Raw genomic sequence first — 21,634 nt, forward strand, 5'->3', positions numbered from 1 at the left:
CAAATGCTAGCTCACCCCTCATAAGATTTTTATTCAAAATGTGTACTAATCAAATGAAAGACAAAATTTTTGTCTCTCTCCTTTAAAAGCAGATGTTGGCCCACCTTTAGTATTTGATGATTTACTCAGACTAGACATATCACAGCTGTTTCACCAGCAGATTTGTTATTTAATATTCTGATCTCTTGTTTTCCCACTCTTATTTATGGACGATGCCACAGAAAAAGGTGCAAAAGTGGAAGTTGCAGTAACACCACCGAGTGATTCAGGACCAGTGCAGAATGGAATCGCCCATAATGTTGAAGAAGAGGTTAATGACTTTTTTTATTCTTTTTATTCTTGTATTGGTAAACATATTGCATGCTTGATTGTGCTTTTCACTGAAAGTAAACATCTTAATAGAAAGAGGCTGTTAGTATGAACTGTCTAAAATACATTTAATCTTCATTTACAACTGAACCAAATGTATGGTTTGCCATATATAAAAGTTCTTCTGCCCCTGCCCTTCAGTGTAAGGTAAGATGGTAATCTAGAATGCATTCTTTTAGGAAACGTATTTTTACTTATCAGATATGTCTGCAGTCCTAAATATAGCTAATAGAAATTGCACAAAACACACACATGGCAGAAAACATGTTCTTCTAAGAGAACCTATCATGATGTGCATCATGGGATGGTGAAAATTCATTGTAAAAGAGAAGCTGTAAACAAACTTCTCCATCGTGCCTTCTGTTATCTTGAGACAAATAAAAAATTAGGCCGAATGAAATAGCAGTATATTACTGTTTCTATGACTCGTATTGCATATAGTTAAAATGTGCAAAAGAAGTAATCAAACACTTAAATGTATTTATTTTAACATATATCTTTGGTAGATAATGAGTAACTATGTCTTGACTTGCACAATGGCTACTGAAATAGCTATACAGTTATCTTCTTTCTTAAGTAAGAAATAAGTTGTAATTCTCAAGAGTACCTGGCTGCAAAATTTGGTCTTGTCAGGCTCTTTTTAATGTCTTTTAACTTTAAAAAAAAATTATTAATACCACCTCCCGTAAGTGGAAAAAAAGGTAATGATTGATTTTTATAAACTTGACCACTGCTCTTTTAGACTCAGACATCAAAAGCTGCGTAGAGAGAGAAAGTTTTGTAAAAAGAATCCTTGACACATAAACTTTTATAACAGTTTAGTTTATACACTTTACTTCTTAGCCTTCTTTTTAGGCTATAATGACAAAAGACAGACTGCAGGAAATGGCTGAGCAGTGAACTATGACATAAAATGAGCTTCCCCTTTGATATGGTTTGAAGCTGGCTCCCTGCCAAGTCTCCAAACCTTACCACCCTTATCTGGTGTTTCCGCCTGGTTCGTAAGCCGCTGCAGTGCAGCTTATCAAGCATCTGTGCCCTGGAATGTTCATTCCTCCACGTCAGCTCTCAGCTGCCCCTGGTCAGCTTTGGCAGGCAACTCTCAAACTCTTGGTTCGCCTCCAATTTCGCCCAGGACTCCTCTCCCGAGTGCCGGGCCTACTTCCACAGCCTGTCTTTTGGCTCAGCTTCAATGTTGAGCCTCTCCTCCACTGACAGTGGAGGGAAAGGAAAAGCCCCCCTCTACAGCTTCACTGCAGAAAAGGAGGGGGAAGAGGGCTTGGCTGCAAAGCCTACCTCTCTCCTCTTACCTCAGGTGCTGTGAATTCTTCTTCCACAGCACACACTCCAAATGCTGACTAACTCTAGCCAAAGGCTGAGTGGGGGGGGTCGCAGGGCTCCCCTCTCCCTCCTGGAGGGGAAGAGAGGGAGCCCAGCCACCCCCTGGCCTTCAACACCTACACACAGCAGACACCAACAGCAAAACAACCAAGACAGAACTGCCAACAGCTTCCGGTGCTGTGAGATATGATTTTGAGCAGAAGCGAACAACGTGAGTGGTGACTGGCTCTCCAGGGAACACTGTCCTGGCACCCAATCACCTCTGAGCCCCCCCAGCCTCTCAGGGGGGCCAATTTCAAACTATGACAACTTATTAAAAGTGGGATGAGCTGTGTAATGACCATGGTTTGTTTTGAATCATACCAGGGTTAGATTTTGATATTTTATTTAGTTTTGTTTATTTATGGTTTAACAATATTGTTAGTTCAAATCAGAGACCATATTGCCTTCTTCATGATCTGAGCAAGTAACTGAAATTTTTTTCTTGAAAGGTTCTGCAAAGGAAAAATCAGGTGTGTATAAGTAACAGAGTGTGTTTATGTCTTTTGGCTTCTTAAAGACAATTATTCCTCACCAGGAGCTTATTTTTTACTGAAACATGCTTAAAATAGGGAGAGGTTATCCATTTTTTTTCTGCAATACTGGGAAAAAATCACACAGCAATGTGTACTAGGGTGAATGTTTGGGAAAAGATTGTATTTGCTTTATACAGCTGGAGATGGGAGAAATGACAAGATGATTTTGGCCAACTGGTGTGTTAGTGCACCAAGTATTAGCAGATGGCGTTAATTCTTCACTGTTTGCAGTAATTTTGTCTCTGGAAATAGAAACTGAGAATCGGAATCAAGGATCTAAAAGAGATGGATAGGTTTTGATATCATGAATGATCAGTAATTATAATGAGTCACTCAAGGAAAGGAGGGCATAGTAGAACATTAAATTACCTTTTCTGTTAATCTAAATTTTGAGACTATCATGACACTTAAAGATCCTTGTCAGCCCAACAAAACATTACTCTCATATAAATGAAGTGAGTAAAATCTATATAATAGAAACTCCCAGCACTACACTTCAACATAACATTTTACAGTAAGGAAAGATCAAATTTCGGATCCATTTGGATCCTCTTTTGAGAGTCCTTTCTCATGGCTGGAGTGAAATAAGTCCTTAGACTATTTTTTAAATTCAGGGGGAAAAAAAAAAGAAAAATACACCAAAGTCCGAAGCAGAGTGGCTTTTAGACATTTGTTCTCAAAGGTCAGTAAGGGATGGCATAGCCTGGTGTAACCTATTATGTAGATCAGTCTGTGAGATACATAAAAACTCTAATTGACTCTAATAGAGTTCAGTAGCTTAAGGAGGAAACCAGTCTTGCTCTGTAAGACTTTTTTCCACTGAGATAGTTCTGTGAAAACAATAAGAAAAGGCAATCTTAAGCAATTGCGTATCACAGCAGTGTCCACATACTATCATTTTACATTGTAATGAAGAATTTCCTAGGCTTATTCAGAAACCCACAAGGCCACAGAGCTTCATCATTTGAGACAATGGTTTCAATTTCAAGCAACAGCAGGGGAAGAAGGGAAAATTATTGCAAGAGTACATTACTCAGCAATATCTTCCTTTCATCTCCCTTTAGATATTTTAAACTTGCAGTGAGGCAGGTTTTGGAACTTCTATGTTAATTTCAGCAAGTATTAGGACGTTCTGAACAACTATTCTTATGTCTTAGAGGTGGGATACATTATTTATCCTTATCCAAATGACACAATAGGAGCAAGCAGGGAGGTTTTTTAACTGGTGGAGGAATGAGTCTGCAGATTTAGGTCCATCAATCTGAATGAAAGGATTACATGTGTCTGCTGTCACAATAAAAAATAACAATCCCCTAATACTATTTTGAGAAGTAATACTGGAGACACAGGATTGTATGGCAGCCAGTTCTTATCAGTAGTTTCTCCTTCTCTTTCAAAAACTCACTCATTAAAATTGGGCAACAAGAACGTGCTCATAACAGCTGAGTCTTGACCTACAAATGCCTTTCAGTTTTGATGTTTTTGTAACCAAGTGTTCTCCACTTTACACGGACAACATGGTTTGGCTCTGTTCCTAAGTAGAATTCAATCAGATGGCTCAAAGTTTTGGTGATTTTAGCTTACTCCAATGCAAAGGAGTAATGCTGTGGTGTCAGAATTTGGAAGTACAGTATAAATTTCCTTCTCTCCAATTTTCCACTTGTATAATCTCATGATGAGGTTTTGTGATCCATAAGCGCTGAATAAATCTCTGAAAAAAACTTACTGTTAGTGCCTTCATGTCACGGTAATGATAATTTATAACTGTGAAAATTGGAGACACTGTCAATCTAGATGAACAAAGCTTCAAATACACCTTTGGGGGAAAAAATTTTGTCCTAAAAACTGTGGTTTGTGCAATGGGTATACTCACATAGCAGGTCATCCCAAAAGATGTTTGCAGTGAGAATACAGAAGATCTGCATAAGGATCTAATTCTTTCTCCTCCATTATCAAGTTCCACTATGGTCTACATGCTTTTCCCTCTTGCAAAACAATCATAGTAATATTTCTGGGTTTTTTCTTATCTTTCACTGTTGCAGATTATAGTGCCTGGGTCTAAATTCCTAGACACAAGCATTTTAGAATATCGGTTTCTATATTGAAGTTAGAAATGTCAGAAAATAAGTACATTAAATGTTCTATGTTCTGCTAGTAAAAATAGAATATGCACATAAATGCTTATAAGCCCCTTATTATTTTAAAATTATGAAGCTGAGCTTGTAAAAAAGAAGGTCTCAGGCTAAGATTGCAAGAAAAGGAGAAAAAATAACTTTTATGTTGTATTTTTATTTTCCTATACTTGTAAAATAAACTTAATTTTAAAAGGTGTAGTACTCCAATTGCCACGATTTAGTTTTCCTTATACCTCTCCTGGCTTCTTTGTGGGCTTTTTTTGGTCATCTTTATATGTTTTTCCAGATTCTTTCCTCCTTTCCTTCTTTTCCACTTACACAAGGCTGAAACACCACGCAAGACAGTTGAGAACACTGTCAGTTAATGTCTTCTGCAAGGTACCATGAACTAGGTGTATTTCACCTAATTTGCAGGGGGTTTTTTGGTTTAATTTCTTTATTTGTCTCTTCCAAACTCCACTGTCTTCATTTTCCTTTTTTCCCAGGACCTTAACTCCATTCTTGTTATTCGACCCTCCTCCAGGGAAATTCAGCTGTCCTGAGCAACAAGAAAAAATCTGTCCTGATGCTGCTTGCAGAAATACAAAAAGGCTGCACAGAAAATGTGCCCAGCAGCCCAGTCATTTGTGCCAGACAGTAAGACATATCACCCCACTCCAACCGTAAGCAGCAGCCAATATCCTACACTTTGATAAAATAGGGATCATCAGCTTAGAAGGACAGACGACTGTGGCCTCTGTCCCATCCCCTAACCAGCACAGCAGGGAGTAATATCTCCTTCCACCATAAGGTCTTTAAGACATTACTACTTTACTTGCAGCCAGAAATTCCCTTCTGCTGAATATTGCATCTTCCTTGGGGATTTTGTTCTACTTATGGCATTCTGTCTCTTAACCTTTAGCAGGTTGCCACAAAGAAGACTCTTACATAAAACTTCAGAGTGGTACCAAGAATGTGTAAGAAAAGGAAAGAAGACTAAAAGGATACTTAGTGTCTCATTAAATGTATCTCATTTTATAGGGTGTCCTTCAGAGAATGATCCTTCTGAGAAGTCCAGTTGTGTCCCTTATCCGTGCCCCATCCCCACCACATTCTTAACAAGCATTTGATAGTAGTTTTAACCTGTGGCTTACCTAAAAATAGTTTCCAATCTGAAGATAACACCTTTCCCTCCCACCTACACACACGCACACACACATACACACATGCATATGTACACATGGGCACAGTTTTTCCTGTTTCCGTGGAAACCCCACTGGAAAATGTTTACATACCAACCATGTCAGAGATAACTTTTCCATGGAAATATAAGAAAATTTGTATGTTGTAGAAGGTTGCCACATAGGCTTCATTGTTTTCATTGGATTTAATCTGCGTACCGAAGCAACAGTCTGGTAGAGCATTTTTTGCCTTCCCCACCAAAGAGCAAGGACAGAGTGCTGGTGGGGACATAACTCCCCTACCCTAGAGTACTAATTTTGTTTGCATCAAATTAGTATGGTGTGAGTGGGAATAACATTGCATTCTCCATCTCAGGGTATTTATTCTGGGCTATCTTAAACATTTCTATTTCATAGAGACAGAGTGGAGAAGATTAGAGCAGCATTTGTTGTAAGGCCATGATGTATTCTGGTATCCCTAATATTTGTTTGATTCATCATAAAAAAATTATTTTCCTAAACCCAAACATTTTTTCAGTTGCCACAGTCAGTCTAAAGTAAATGTCTGCATCTTGTTTGCTGGTATAGCTCTTTGTGACTTAAAGAGAATGGTGTTGCCATGAAAAGGAATTGATCTTTATATTTCCAAGGCTACTCAGCTGCCTATTCCACATTTTTTTCTGCTGTTTAGCAGTTTGACTTACTTGAAAACTAAGATATTGAAAAATGGCATGAAGACAAAGGCTTATTCTTCAAAATTATCTCCATCGTACCATAGCTGTTATATCTTCTGGTGGGCTGACTGCAGTTTTGACTATTACATTCTGAGTATTACTTTTCAAATTCCCCAAAGAGTGCTGGCAGTAACATGGGCATAAAAATTAGTATATAAGCTCTGGGAGCTGTGATTTTACCTATTTGTGCAAGATCCCAAGAGGACACAAGCAGCAATAGCAGATTCTGGACCAAATATCTACCTGAGCCTTTCTCCTTCCCATAAGGTTCACTCATAAGGTAGCTCCTTTCACTGAGTTCACAGTACAGCAAGGATTAGCACAAATTAGCTGCCCTAAGGAGAATATCCAGATATACCAAATGCATTCTGAAAGCTCAGGGATTTAACTTTACTCCCTGCTTGAATTTTACTCAAGAGTTCGTGAGTAAGGATGTTGCTTTCTATCTTAGTTACCCTGTAGAAATTACATACTGCTGTACTAGCTTACTATTTCACCTTTTTTCAAATAGTTTTTTCCAAATGAGAGGTAGGAGAAGATAAATTAGTGATTCAGCTTACAGAAAAGAAACATAAAGCAGAGATTTGAGGCTGTTCACAGTAGGGCTCCAATTACCTATACTCTCTGCCTTTCTAGTGAAATAAATTAGTGTGAGACTTGCCCTCCTAAATAAAACAGTCAACCTCAATTCTGAAAATCACCAAATACCTCTGGGACAGGGAACATTTGTGTACAGAGCTCATTTCCAACCAAAAAAAAAAAAAAAAAATCACCACCACCACCAACCAAACCAAACCAACAAAACCAAACACAAACAAACAAGGAAAAAAAAAAAAACCCTGCACAGTCTTTTGTAGCCCTATCAAGTAAAAAAAGAAATTGTCACTTTAGAGGTCGTGCAATATCTGTACTTTGACATAAGCAAATTGAACTGCAAATAGTCCCTGTCTTCAGTTTCCTTTCTTCTGGAGTCCTAATGCTAATTCTTTATTGATTAGTTGTATCAGCAGTCAGAATGCACAAGTCAGAATTTACAGATTAGCTCTTCATTTTAGTTGGACTAACAGAATAACAGAATATATGGTATTTATAGTTTATATGCTATGGCTGTTATACAGTACAGACTAGCTGGTGAACAGTGGCAGATTTGCTATTTCTGGTAAGTTTGAGGTGGTTTTTTGTACTTGTTTTCCATTTTGTCCTACCATCAGGAAAAAAAAGTGTAAAATTCTGTTTAACGTTGTACCAGAAAAGCAATTTTTTCCCTAAAGTAATGAGTGTAAACCTCCACGGAGACACTGATTTTCTGATGTTTGCTAGAAGGAGTGACTACCTTGTGACTTTGGCAGATGGAATTTGCTATAAGCTGTTGTTTATAAACAAAATAGTTGTGGATGAAAATGTCACCATATATTTGCACTCTATATATAATGTTAAACATGCCATCATTTCCTCTGTTTGGAAAAATTTACTGGGAAATTGGAAAATCGGATGGGTTTAGATTAGATATTTAGGAGGATATTGTTTACTGTGAGGTTTCTGAGGCACAGCTCTAATGCAGCTGTGTCTAAACCTTTAATGATTGGTTAAGTGATGAGGAACACAAGTTATCCTGTATTTTTCCAGTTGCAGGGAATGATGAGGGACAGAACAGGAAGACTCAGAAGATTAGTAACTGACTCCAAGAGTGGTCTCACCAGCAGAATTTAGGGGTTTTTATCATGCATTGGTTTAAACAACACTGGGCCTGCTGGTGAGAGACAGGATGTATCTGTTTCAAAGCGGCAAAAGGATCAGAGTTAGCAGGGCTCATTGAAAGAGCTTTAAACTGCATTTGAAGGAAGAAAGGGATAAAACCAGGCACGCTAGAGATAAGCATAAGGGTGGCACAGTAAGGTCCTTCAGTCTGCTAGTAAGGTCCTTCAGTCTGCTCCATGATGTGCTGAGTACACCAGAGCACATTTGAGATGTCCCTGTACTAATTCACACAGCATCTTAGCCATCTCAGTGGAGTTAGTGGATGAAGATCCACACATCATCAAAGACATAAGCATTGTCAATCCATAAAGAACAATGGAACAGACACATAGTAATTAAGACTTCTTCCTCCAAAAATGTGACAGGACTGATAGCCCAACTAAAGTGCATATAAAGCCATTTTGCAGATGGAAAACTGTGATATAATTGCAGTAACATAAAGATGGTGGGCTTGCTTACACAAACGGAGTGATGCAATAGATGGCTATAAACTCTTTGGAAGGGATAGGCAAGGAAGCAGAGCTGGTGGGGTAGCCCTGTATGTTAGGGAGTGTTTTGGCTTTCTAGAGTTTGATGATGATGATTAAAAGGTTAAGTATTTATGGATAAGGCCAACAAAACAGATATCCTGATGGGAGTCTAGTATAAACCATCCAACTAGGATGAAGAGGCAGACAAAAATATATTATAAGCAACTGGGAAAATCTTACGATTGCTGGACCTTGTTTTTGTGGGGGACTTCATCTTACCAGATGTCTGCTGGAAAGACAACACAGCGGAGAGGGAACAGTGCAGGAGGTTTCTGGACTGTGTGAAAGATAGCTTTGTGACACACAAAGCCAGGGAAGGTGCCCTGCTGGACCTGCTGTTTGTGAACAGAGAAGAGTTAGTGGGAGATGTGGTGGTCAGAGGCCATCCTGGGCACAGAGACAAAGAAATGAATAGTTTTCCTTTTCAGAGCACTAAGGGGGAGGGGACCAGCAGAACTGCTGCCTGGACTTCCAGAGGCCAGACTTTGGCCTGTTTAGGAGACTGGTTGCCAGAGTTCCTTGGAGGGCAGTCTTCATGGACAAAGGAGTCCAGGAATGCTGGACATTCTTCAAGAAGGAAACCTTAAAGGTACAGGAGCAATCTGCCCACATGTGCTGAAAGATGAGTTGGCTGGGAGGAAGACTGGCCTGGCTGAACAGAGCTTTGGTTGGAACTCAGGAGAAAAAGGAGAGTTTATGATCTTTGGACAAAGGGACAAGCTCAGGAGGACTACAAGGATTTTGTGAGTTTAGGCAGGTAGAAAATTAGAAGGACCAAAGCCCAGCTAGAACTTGATTTGGCTTCTAAAGTTAAAGACAATGAAAAATGTTTCTACAAATACATCAGCAACAGAAGTAAGGCTAAGGACCATGTCCATCCTTTATTGGATGCATGGGGAAACATAATGACAACAGATGAGGAAAAGGCTGAGGTACTGACTGCCTTTTGTGCCTTTAATAATAAGACCGGTTGTCCTCAGAGTACCCAGCCCCCTGAGCTGGAAGACAGAGATGGGGAGCAGAATGAAGCCCTCGTAATCCAATTGGAAAAGGTTAGTGCTACACCACTTAGACACACACAAGTCTATGGGGCCGGATGGGATCCAACCAAGGGTACTGAGGGAGCTGGCAGAAGAGCTCGCTGAGGCACTTTTCATCATTTACCAGCAGTAGTGGCTAACTGTGGAGGTCCTAGTTGACTGGAAGTTGGCAAATGAGATGCTCATCTACAGGAAGGGCTGGAAGGAGGATCTGGAGAACTAAAGGCCTGGCAGTCTGACTTTGGTGCCAGGGAAGGTCATGGAGCAGATGATTTTGAGTGCGATAATATGGCATACGCAGGACAACTTGGGGATCAGGTCTAGCCGGTGTGGGTTTGTGAAAGGCAGGTACAATATGACCAACTCTTCTCTTTCTATGATGGATTGACACACTTGGTAGATGAGGGAAGATAGGTGTTGTCTGCCTGGACCTCAGCAACTATTGAATTTTCATCATACAGACTAAAATAAATCAAAACTATAGTTGAAGTATTAGTTTCTACAAATTGTGATAATGCATATTCAGTATGAACATTGCAGATAGGCTGAGCCGCTGACAGTGCACATAATCTCTGCCATAAATCTGTGCTGAGTCATTTTCTGCCACTGCTGCTTAGTCCACAGCATGACACTCACATTTGTGTGGTTTTAGACCTGCCAAAATTTTTCTCATTCATTTCTTAAACCTCAGTGGATAGTTCAATATTGCATTGAAATTCATGGAAGCTAGATCTACAAATACTTTGAACTTCCTTACTTCTACTGATTTTTGGAAGGTCAGCATTGAAAATTAGATGCCAAATCTAATTTACAAAATAGGAAATGAATATTGACTCTGTAGCATCTGTAATGCATCATGGAGTTAAACTAGCAAGAAAAAGGCTTTTGTCTGCACTATGAGCTTGAGTTTGGCCTTATATTTTGGGGATAGTTGTCTTGGGGAGAAGGATGAGGTAGGACAACTGGAAGGTGAAAAGATCTCAAAAGATGGATCAAGGTTTCTCAGGAGATATCTGGCAGTCTACAAAAGCAATTCTTTGTGGTCCTTTGCTACAGCCACTCATGTTGCCTGTGTGCTCATGCACACCCAATGGTATTTGACACAGCCACGAGACTAGAATGATACCCGGTGTTGAAGTAGAGTGAGTACTAGTAGAGTCCTACATGAACCAATGTAGACATTGCATTCTGTATATTTTTCAGACACACATGCAAGCTCAGATTAATGTAAAGTTGTGTTGTGATTAACTAGGGTTGTTAATCATGGCTAATCTCTAAAGATGGCAATTCGGGAAGTACTTTGCCACTCAGTGCTGTTTATGCAGCAGTCACTTACTGAACTTCATTCCAGCTGAGTTTGCTGCTTGAATTACACATGGGCCATTCAGAAAGAGTGACCTAGGCAACCCTTCAACTGTCCTTTTGTACCCCAGTTTTATCTCAGTCATCATATTTCAAAGCTGAGCCTTCATCTCAGGTTGATTTTCCCACCCTGGTAGCATCTACCAGAATGGAAAAGGAATGGATTTGTTTTTCAGGAAGAGGCCGCACAAACTCCTGCTCTAGCACAGTTCCCCAAAAGTCAGGCTTCAGTAGATTGCAGCAGTGAAGCATAGGTTGTCCTCTTCAGTGAAGAACTGAAAGCTAAAGGCAAAAGCTAGCCTCTTAAGCTGCTCAGGAGCCTTTAAAGTACTGTGTTGAGTGTGACAAATTGTGCCTATACACTTTTAAAAATCTTTTAATATTATAACCTTTATGACCTTTTCACTTTACTGTTGTCTTACAGTCATGCAAATTGGAAGTTTCACAAAGTATAGGGATTAACAACACATGGTTTTCTGTTGACATCAATGCATAACTCAAAAGTAGCTGCAACCTGTCAATGTGTCAATGTGTCAAGAGATAAATAGGGATTTATCTGACACCTGACACCATCAGTGTCAGGTGGTACCGTCAGAGTGGAAGATCCTGAGCTAAGAACGGGACTTGCTTTTCTAGGCACTGATCAGGTCAAGTAGCTGGGTATTTGAACAATTCAAGAGTTCATAATAGTGGAATAACTAAGACCAGTTCTTTAGTCAAAGTTAGCAGTAAGCAGAAAAAGTTATGAACAATACCAACATATGGTGACATTTCATCAATAACTCTTTTGCTTAGAAAAAAGTAACTGATGTGGTCATTCAAATGTTTGCTTCATATATCATTGTCATAAGGTTTATGTAAGCAATCTTAAGACAGAAGAAACCTATTATAAGAAACTTATTATAAAAAACCTATTATAAATCTATAGGAAGAATAACATGCATATTGCAGAGCTGTCTCAATTGCTATCTTTTTTCAAAAGAAAAAAAACAAGAACACTACACGAAGAAATTGTTGTATACTTCTCATGCTTTCAAACAGTTTTCAGCAGGTGCTCTTTTTTGGACTTGTTTAGTTTTCACTGAACTCTCTAGAAATCTTTCCACAGGATTAACCATTTGCATTACAAACATTTATGTGAAAGAACCATTTAGGCCATTTTTTCAGTTGCCTTATACTGTGATATGTGTTAGATAGATGTGCAATTCTGGAGACATCAGCTACCTATATTAGAAGTTTAAAGTTATTTCAATACATACATGCAAAAGCTTGAATCATGCCCACTTTTCTTGCTTCCTTGTCAGTCTGGGAGGGCTCCATTTTGTTAGGAGGAGCAGTTTAAGGAAAGAGAAGTGTGTGGCAGCCAAATGTTTTCTCACAGGAGAAAGTTCCTATCCATCTACTCTGTAACAGGTAGGCAGCTTACACATAAATAGAGACTAGAGATCAATGTGAAAATCAGCTACATCGATAGGAGAGGAATGTCTTTAGTTTTAGCACCAAGTTGTTAAGAACACTGCTGCATTGTGGCTGGTCTAAACACAAGAGTCTTTGGTTGGAGACAAGGAGAAGCCTATTCCTCATGTGGACAGCCCAGCGATGGTGTTGGGGCCCAGAGAGGCTGGGATATCTCCATCATTGATGGTTTCACAGTTTGACTGGTCAGAGCCCTGAGCAGTCCAGCTTGACCACACCAGTTCAACAGTGAAGTTCCACAGGTGCCTGCCAGCCTGAATTACCCAATGATCCTACGAACAAAACAATACGTACATATACAGACACATATTTATATAGTAACTTTTTAAGTTACTCACAAAAGCTTAAAAAGTTAGATATGTATACATCTATATGCACATTTAAATATTTATATGCATATCTATGCGTGTGGAAGTGTGTACATGTACCTATACACGCACACTGTCTCTTTTCCTCTCTCCCTCTCCCCCCCCCCTTTCTCTCTCTCTGTCTCTCTCTCTCTGTCTCTGTCTCTCTCTCTCTCTCTCTCTCTCATCTGTATGGCCAGGCTTGATGCTGCCTGCAGATGTCTTAATCCCTTACTAGACTAGCCCACATCCCAAGGGAGAGCTGTGGGAACACTTGTCAGAAATATTCTGTGCATCCCAAGGGACCAGCCGCAAATGTACGTCCTTAGGCAGCCTGTGCTGCAGGGATACCTCACAGTCTGGCCAGATTAATTTTTACTGTGTTCTAAATAACGTTGTTAGGTAGGTGTGGTGTTAATGCAATGTTTTCAGAGTCCATGGTTCTCACTGCAACACAACACCATTCTCAGAACTCCTTTTGGAAGAATCCCTAATCTCATTCATCCACTTTGATATTCTGCTCACTGCAGCTTTTCTTACAGAATGAAGAGGATGAGGAGCAGCCTCTCAGCCTGGCTTGGCCTGAAACCCGACGCAAGCAGCTCACCTATCTTTTTGTGTTTCCCATTGTTTTTCCACTGTGGGCTACCCTACCAGATGTTAGAAAACCTGTAAGTAACGGTTGTTGCATTATTGCCGTGTGTTCTACACAAAAGGGTAGATCCCTAGCTAAATGCTAAGAAAGTACTGTAGCGGATTTATGTAAAAATAGAGCTAACAGGGTTTTTTTAAGAGTTTCTTCTTTGAAGAAGATGTAACAGTATCAGTCTTCAAATGGCAAATGGGTGCTTATGAGCAACTGGTTGATAATAGCTCTATAAAGATTGTAATTTATATTCATAATATTTTATAACATAAAGTGAAGGGTCTGAGAACTTCTTTGGGGCCTTCACATCTGTATTTCTGAATCTCTGCTGAATATCACATAAGTGCTGAATAAGTCTGTCCTTCTTCAGTGCCCTAAAGTATACAACTGGAAAGATTTTAGACTGCCTAAATTTTCTCCTTTTTTAAAATATAATGATATGCATTTCTCTAAAATTCATGTTCTACTAGACATTTGTCTTCTACTTATCATCTTGTAATTTTCATACTAGGACAATATCTGTAAGTCCCTTTCATGTGTAAAATACTTGCTAGTTTTGTCCCAAACACAGCTTTAAGTAATGTAAGACTGACAACAAAGGATTTACTGTGACAAGTTACCAAGTCCTATCGATTTTATACTCGCATATACAAAACATACACCTGACTAAGAAGGCTCATGGAAAGTAAAACAGAGAAATTCAAGAGCTAAAAAAAAAACTTTAGTAGTAGTGTTTTAATCTCTTTTCCTTTCTGGATCAAAAACAGGTTTAAAACTGCTGCAAGAGTGGGATGCACAGCATATAAGTCAACACCTTGAATTCTTTTTTCCTCCTCATGCACAGTGAAAAACTTTCCATTCCTAAATGGAAATGCTAAAAACCTGCAATTCAGCGCAAGAAAGAAGCTAAAATAAGACCTCTGATTTGTTTTTACATAAAGGTTTTTTGAAGGCTATAAAGTGACATTTTCTCTTCCAATATTTAAGCTTCCTTTTCTTAAAGATTTCAAACAACTCTGCTAATCACTTTTGTTTGGTAACAGAGAGCATACTAAATGAATGTCAGTATTGTTTATTTCTGTATTTATGCCTTCCTTTTGTCATTCAAAACCACACCTGTAAGTTTTTTTTCATAATTTGGTCCAAAATGAATGAGAAATAGGTATGGGCATTATTTTGAAAATCTGAAGTTAACATCAGTAGACCTGTAGCTTTATCCAATATTCTGTACTGTACAAATGAGAACAGCTTTTTAAATAATTGTTTTGGAAAGTGACTATCTCAACAAGTTGCATGCAACTGTGTGATGCATGTGATTATTACTAGCACTAGTATTGTTCACAATAGAACTGGCATCCTGACATCCTGCAGCTAAAATACCCTGCCACAGCACAGAAAAATAAGCAAAGTTGTATATGCCAGATAGGCAAGTGGACAACAGAGCTTTAAAACTTCATTTGCTGAAAAGAGTAGTTTTTTATACAAAAAAAAATGCAGTTTGCAATTACATGTAGTATTAACAGAAGAGGTAAGAAGCTGTATGAGTATGACAAGCTGCTTACTTTGAACATGACTGTCAAAGAATTAACCAGATGATTGCATAAACTATGTAAAATTTCAAGTATGCTTCATTAGTGTGTCTTTAAAGTATTCTCACTTATGTCTGTGTGCTATCCCCACTGATTCCTTCCTAATAAAAACAAAGCCCAATATCACAGTTCAGCATGTGTATCACAAAACAACTTTCATTTAAATCTGTGAGGCAAAAGTTAAAACAAACCTAAAATAATACTTAAATAGGGTTTTTTTAGGTAGGTCTACCATCAGAAGCTTTATTTGCAAGTGTAGTAATTTTAGTCAGAAACCAAAAATTCTGCATCAGGATGCTCAGATTAGCATGAGGATATATAAAGTGAACACTTGTGTGATATATACTTATTGGAAAGACTGTATGGAGCCTTTGACATCCTCTGTGGATGTCCAGTTTTCAAAAAATGAGTTCTTCTTTCCTCGTAGAGTCTCTTTTTGAATGTATATTTTATCTCCACATAATGGAGATGGTTTGCTTGCATTTACTTGTACTATACCAAGCTATATGTAGCTCCATGAAACCTAGAAGCATTAGGAATTTTATTTCATCGACTAGGTCTCCAGTTCTATAGTTAGCAAAATCCTGCTGCCTTATTATGCTCTGGTGTACACATATGCAAATTTTTATATACTTAGAGTAGATTATGCATTAGTTCAGCTAACTGTCAGCTGATTCACTAGCTGAGATGTTTTAATGTGTTTAGTGCCTTAATAACACCTGCTGACAATAAGCCAGTATGTATTAAAATCCTTACTATAACATCAACTATGTTGTTGACAGTATCCTGGGGGTACATATGCCCTTGGGGAATTTTGTACCTAAGTTTTTGTTCAGGTGTTTTGAACAGTAACAGGTATTTTTCCTGTACTAATAGCTTATTTCCCTCATGGCTCTGTAAAGGTCACATATGTAACTGTCCACCTCCTGCAGTAACAGATATTGAAAGATTGAAAGAAAAACTATGTGACCAAGGTGCCCCAAGGGGGTCAGGAGCAGATATTGAACACCATGTCTTTGGTTTATAACCTTACTCCACTGTCCAACCTTTGCGGTACAGGCCAGAAAAATGGCTATCGGGGCTCTGGTCCTGCTGTCAATCACTGGAGTATAGGGGAGTTCACTTTAACTCTGCAAATTCTCATTACAAACAAAGTGTTACAACTTCCATGAACTCTTGTTGCCATACAGAGATGCACTGTTACCAAGGGGACAAGGACAACATGTTCCTGTACAGATCCAGTTAGAGGAGCCAGTTCTGAGTAATCCATTAAGCACTGTTAAGTGTGAAAGAAAAATCAAACTTTTCAATGCAGATAAATTTATTAACATGACAAATATATTAATCATTCAGGTTGTTAAAGATGTTGGTAATAATACTGGCTAAAATTAAGACAGTTACCTTGCAAATTATTAAGTACTCTCTACCTTTCAGGATCAAGCTCTTAGGAGAAAGCCTTCATATTTGGATCATTTTTTCTACTTATAGTCCTGTTTTTCAGACACTGGTGTGAAAGAAATACAGAAATGTATTAAAAAAAAGTGTCCTTAAGGTTACTTATGGACAGGAATAGTACTAATCCATCTAATCTACAATGAAACTAGAAAATACTTTCTCTTTTGTTAAAGGAAAATAGCATACAAACTGAATGAGCCATGGCTTTTCTTGTTTGTCTGCTACCAGGATCACAAAAGAACCAACTGGTAATAAGCTAGGTACTCTGTCTTTACAAGGCAACCATAACAATAGCTACCAAAAGAGGTAGAGAGAAATATTGCTATCTGCTGTCTCTGACCAGTTCTTCTAGGTAAATGCTTAGAACTGGCAGCTCTCTGTATTTCAGAGAGCTAGGGAGTTACAGTGAGATATAGCTCAAAAGAATGCTGTTACTAGTTACAAAACGAGCATGATTATTATTATACTCTATAATAAAACCCAGCATACAGAAAACGAATCAGCATTCTCATTATGGCTTTTTAAAATTTTCATCTATCTGCAAATTAGATAGCAGCATCTATGGTGTTCACCTCCTTTGGGCGCTCTCTAAGACTTTAATATCTTTCCTATATTGTGGTGCCCAAAACTGCACACAATGTTCAAGATGAGGCCACACCAGTACCGAGCAGAGCAGGGACAATCACCTCTAGAAACAGGACCCCAGAAACTACAGACCTGTCAGTCTCACTTCAGTGCCCGTTAAAGTTATGGAGAAGATTATTCAGAGAAGTATTGAAAAGCATCTGAAACACAACACAGGCACTGGTCAGAGCCAGCACGGCTTCACAAGATGAAAGTCCTACTTATCCAACCTGATTTCCTTTTATGACAAGGTCACCCACCTAGCTGATCAAGGGAAGCCAGTTGATGTAATCTTTTTGGATTTCAGTAAAGTTTTTGATATTGTCTCTCACAAGATCCTTTTGGACAAAATGTCCAGCATACAGCTGGATAAACACATGATAAATCATGCAGTGGGTGAGCAGTGGCTCACAGGTCGAGCACAGAGGGTAGCAATGAATGGGTTAACACCAGACTAGTGGGGTTCCACAGGGCTCCATCTTTGGCCCTGTGTTCTTCAACATCTTCATAAATTACTTGGACGCAGGACTGGAAGGGATACTGAGCAAATTTGCAGATGACACAAAACTGAGAGGAGCTGTTGACTGTCTCAAAGCCGGGGAGGCCCTGCAGGGAGACCTTAAAAAATTAGAAGAGTAGGTAATCACAAACCAGATGAAGATCAATGGGGAGAAAGTGCCAGATTCTGCACCAGGGATGGGGCAACCCTGAATGTTCATACAGACTGGGGAATGAGATTCTGGAAAGCAGTGCTGTGGAAAGGGACCTTGGGGGTCGTGGTCGATGGCAAGTTGAATATGAGTCAGCAGCGCCCTGGCAGCCAGGAGGATTTCACCATCTGTAAAATGTACAAGCTTCAAATTTTGCCCTTTTTGAGTTTAAATGTTCCCATTTTAAAATAGATAATTTAAGTGTTAAGCCTATTAAAGTACTCTTAGTCCTGAACTGCAGCTTAACAGTTAATTTTAGTGGGAGATGATTAGCTAAGACAGAAGAGGAGTACACATGCTGCAAAGTTACTGACTCATAATTCTTAGCCATCTGAATTACGTGGGTGTCTGATTCAGATAGGCAATGTCTTCTTGTTGGGCAAGAACCATTTGATATATATATAATCACAGTATCAGAGAGCTATTACTGCTCAGTACAACTCTTGTTGTATTAGTTTTGTGTAAGCCAGTGTCTGCTTGTATCTTGAGTGTTGTCAAGTGATCATTCAAATTGCATTGCTACAAGGTGCTCAGTGCAGATTTTATGATAAGTGTATTGCTTCATGTCATTCGCCATATATGTTCCCAAAAAATCCCGGTTTTTACAAGGAAGACAAAAAATGTTCTAAGTTGAAAGAGTTGGCTACTAAGAATGGTGAAAAAAAGAGAAGTGCTAGGTGTTTAGTTTTAAAAAAGGAAGTTGCTGTTTAGAATCATCCCTACCAGACTCAGTTCTACTCCCACTGATGTCAGATCACTATTTTAAAAGTCATCTTTGTGTTCATTTCAAATTATGTTCCTTTTCAGACTAAGGTCTTCTGTCCCCCAATGCATATAAAGTTTTCATTTTAAACTTAAAAGTCCATCTGAGTAGGTTTAAACATTATAAGCTCATTGTCTGTAACATTTTTAATATGTGTTCCTATGTATATTCACCTGTGGAGTACTACAGGCCATGTTAGTCAACGTTTACGTTCTCAGGTTTCAGGAGGACATTTAGCATTATGCAAAGTGCACACAGGGAATGAATAAATATTCTGTAGCACAAACTACAGCTGCATCTGCCTCTGGAGCAGATACAGACCTCCTATTTGTCCCATCCTGTAACTGAGTGTGCACAATTGCCATTGCTGACTTTATGTTTTTTCCCACCAGTAACGTCCTGATCTCATTCCAGTTACATCAGCAGAAAGAGTCTACACAGTTTCACTGAGCTGCAGACCAGCCTCAGTGTTTTCTGGTTCAGCTGACAAGACAGTGACATTCCTGCTTGACCAGCATTAATGGCCAGCCCAACTCACTGACCACCTCTTAGTCTACAGCCACCCTGTTCTGCCATGCTAATCAGTTCCTAAATGTGAGGCTGTTCTATATAAATGCCTCTTGTGTTTGTTATACAAGAAAAGCTGGCTGTGCAGTTCTGTAACTCCCTAAAAAAGATGTATTTGACATGGCTTGAGAAAGGTAAATTGGCAAAATCCAAATAGTATTTTTTCTCCAAAAGTCACATTCAGGGAAAACCCTGAATGCTGTCTACTCCCACAGCACCTAGGAATGATCCCCAAGCTAATGAGTCTCCTGGTGCAGCAGTGGTGTGAACTGCAGTGAAGGCAGGCATAAAAATTCTGGAGTGGAAGTGAATTTATCAAGGACCTAAAGGAAGAAGTAGTGCAGGACTGAGCAACAGCTGGAACAGGTATTCAGAGTGGTATAACTTACTTCCACAGGCTGACTTAGTGCTTATTCATGAAAATCTGTAGATTCTGAGTGTCACATGTTAGAAATCATCTGGGGTAGGAATCTGTGTTCAGAAGGTCCATGATCATAAAGATAATGGTTTCATTCAAGACTGGTAGAATTCATTCACAGTACAAATGTAATTTTATATTGATTTAGATGGTGATCGCCTGATGCAGTACTGCAGTCCTGTTTCCTTTCTGTAGTAGTTAACTCGATCTGTTTTTGTTACATAGATCCTGTCATAACAGTTAGTTAGTCAACAGGAAATATGGAAAACCTAAAAGATTGGGAAGAACAGAAACCAAAATAAATCGTTAATCTGAATATAACCAATTCACTGGCTGGAAGAACACTACCTATTCAAAATTTGACATTAGTAAGGGAGACAATGAAAATGAAAATTAAGTTACTCAAGTGTTGCAGAATTTTTAATTCATTGAAGGGTCTCACTGTGTTTTGTATGTTTTTATAACAAATTTCTCTACAAAACAAAGCATGGAAAATATGTTTTTAGCAGATCTTCTATTGTAATAGAGAGAAGTAAATGCCATAATTTTCAATATGTATGTTTTTAGCTCTGCCATATGCATTCTTTGTTACACTGATTGTGAAAGGTGTTGCACAAAGTCACTAATGTGTGAGGGAAAGGTATGGATGCCTGTTTTATCAATTTGAAAACATTAATTCTGAATAAGTATGAAATTATTAATAAATTTAGAAGTCAAATCACTGTTCAGCTAAACACATATGCAAACTGCATCATAACAAATTATGATACAAATGATAACCCAAAATTTGCCATTTATCATACAAGTTGTTACTTGTATGGAAGAATGAGGCATAGGTAAATATATACCAGTGTAGGAATTCAGTTTCTTACCTTTCTTGAATGTATTTTGGTCATCTAATGATGACCAGAATACTTGCTCAGAACAGGTCATCAGAAGAAATGACAAGCCACTGTCATTTTGAGAAGCAAATAAGAGTATGGCATGTCATCCTTCAACATAGGTTTTTACTGTTTCTCTTTGTTTGTGTTTCAGACATCAAGAAAATTTTTTCCTCTCACATTTTTTGGCTCTATTAGCTGGATTGCCTTCTTTTCTTACTTAATGGTCTGGTGGGCACACCAGGTAAGAATGTGATACTGGTACAAAATAAAAGCCCCACGTTATGTTTTGCACTGTGAGAGATCATTTAGAATTAGAGTCCATCATCTCTGTCATGCTGAGTAGTGCCTTATTTTAGAAGTTGCAACTATGGATGAAGGAAATCACTACTCACAAAGTAGAAAGTAGTTCAGAGAGCTGTGGTTCTCCTGTCTACAGGACTTGATCATTCTCGTAACATGAGTGCTATCAGCAACTGTCTGTCAATAACTTATACTTCTATGTGACAGCCTTATCTCTCTCCTGATACATGTGGAGACGTGTGAAAATGAGTATTTCTTCAATCTTGCTGGGTATTCTTCAAGATAGTCGGCAAGTCCAGGATAATATTCCTGATTAAACAGGTTTACAGCAGAAAATGTTTGTTCACTGCAGGACACTTTTTTTCTGTTTTTCCTTAAACCCTTTTAGGTTGGAGAGACAATTGGTATTAGCGAAGAAATCATGGGATTGACTATTCTTGCTGCTGGCACATCCATTCCTGACCTTATTACCAGTGTTATTGTAGCACGCAAAGGTCTGGGGGACATGGCTGTGTCCAGTTCTGTTGGAAGCAACATATTTGACATCACAGTGGGGTAAGTCCTCCAGCAAGAAAATTGTGTCCATTTTAAACAAGTCTTTTGTTGTTAGAACATTGCCATGGTGTCACCCACAAGCAGCAATCCTTAAAAAGGAGAGTGATACAAATATTCTCTGAATGTTACTGTGGCAAGTGCTCTGAAGTTTATAGACATTTGCATGACAGAATTGTTATTAATTTGTTCCCCGATTCTCGCTTTGATACATTCCAGAGGTGCCTAGGCAAGTGAATTGCATTTTAAAAAGTGAGCAAGAGCATTTTTCCGAGAAGGAATTTCAAAGCTTTTTATGC

At 38.7% G+C, this 21,634-nt stretch overlaps 1 protein-coding gene across 3 annotated transcripts in view; it reads left to right on the forward strand.

Annotated features, from left to right (window-relative positions):
• Window positions 1–21,634, forward strand: part of SLC24A2 (solute carrier family 24 member 2) — a 114,727-nt gene that overhangs the window by 84,305 nt on the left and 8,788 nt on the right. For all 3 annotated transcript variants that reach the window (XM_051801423.1, XM_051801426.1, XM_051801425.1), the window contains 4 exons: window positions 222–310; window positions 13,370–13,498; window positions 20,635–20,724; window positions 21,172–21,338. In XM_051801423.1, the coding sequence (XP_051657383.1) occupies window positions 222–310; window positions 13,370–13,498; window positions 20,635–20,724; window positions 21,172–21,338 (475 nt within the window). The remainder of the gene's footprint in view (window positions 1–221; window positions 311–13,369; window positions 13,499–20,634; window positions 20,725–21,171; window positions 21,339–21,634) is intronic.

The sequence above is a fragment of the Manacus candei genome, unplaced genomic scaffold (assembly GCF_025592945.1).
Source record: "Manacus candei isolate 608988 ecotype Guabito, Panama unplaced genomic scaffold, ASM2559294v1 h1tg000051l, whole genome shotgun sequence".
NCBI lineage: Eukaryota > Metazoa > Chordata > Aves > Passeriformes > Pipridae > Manacus > Manacus candei.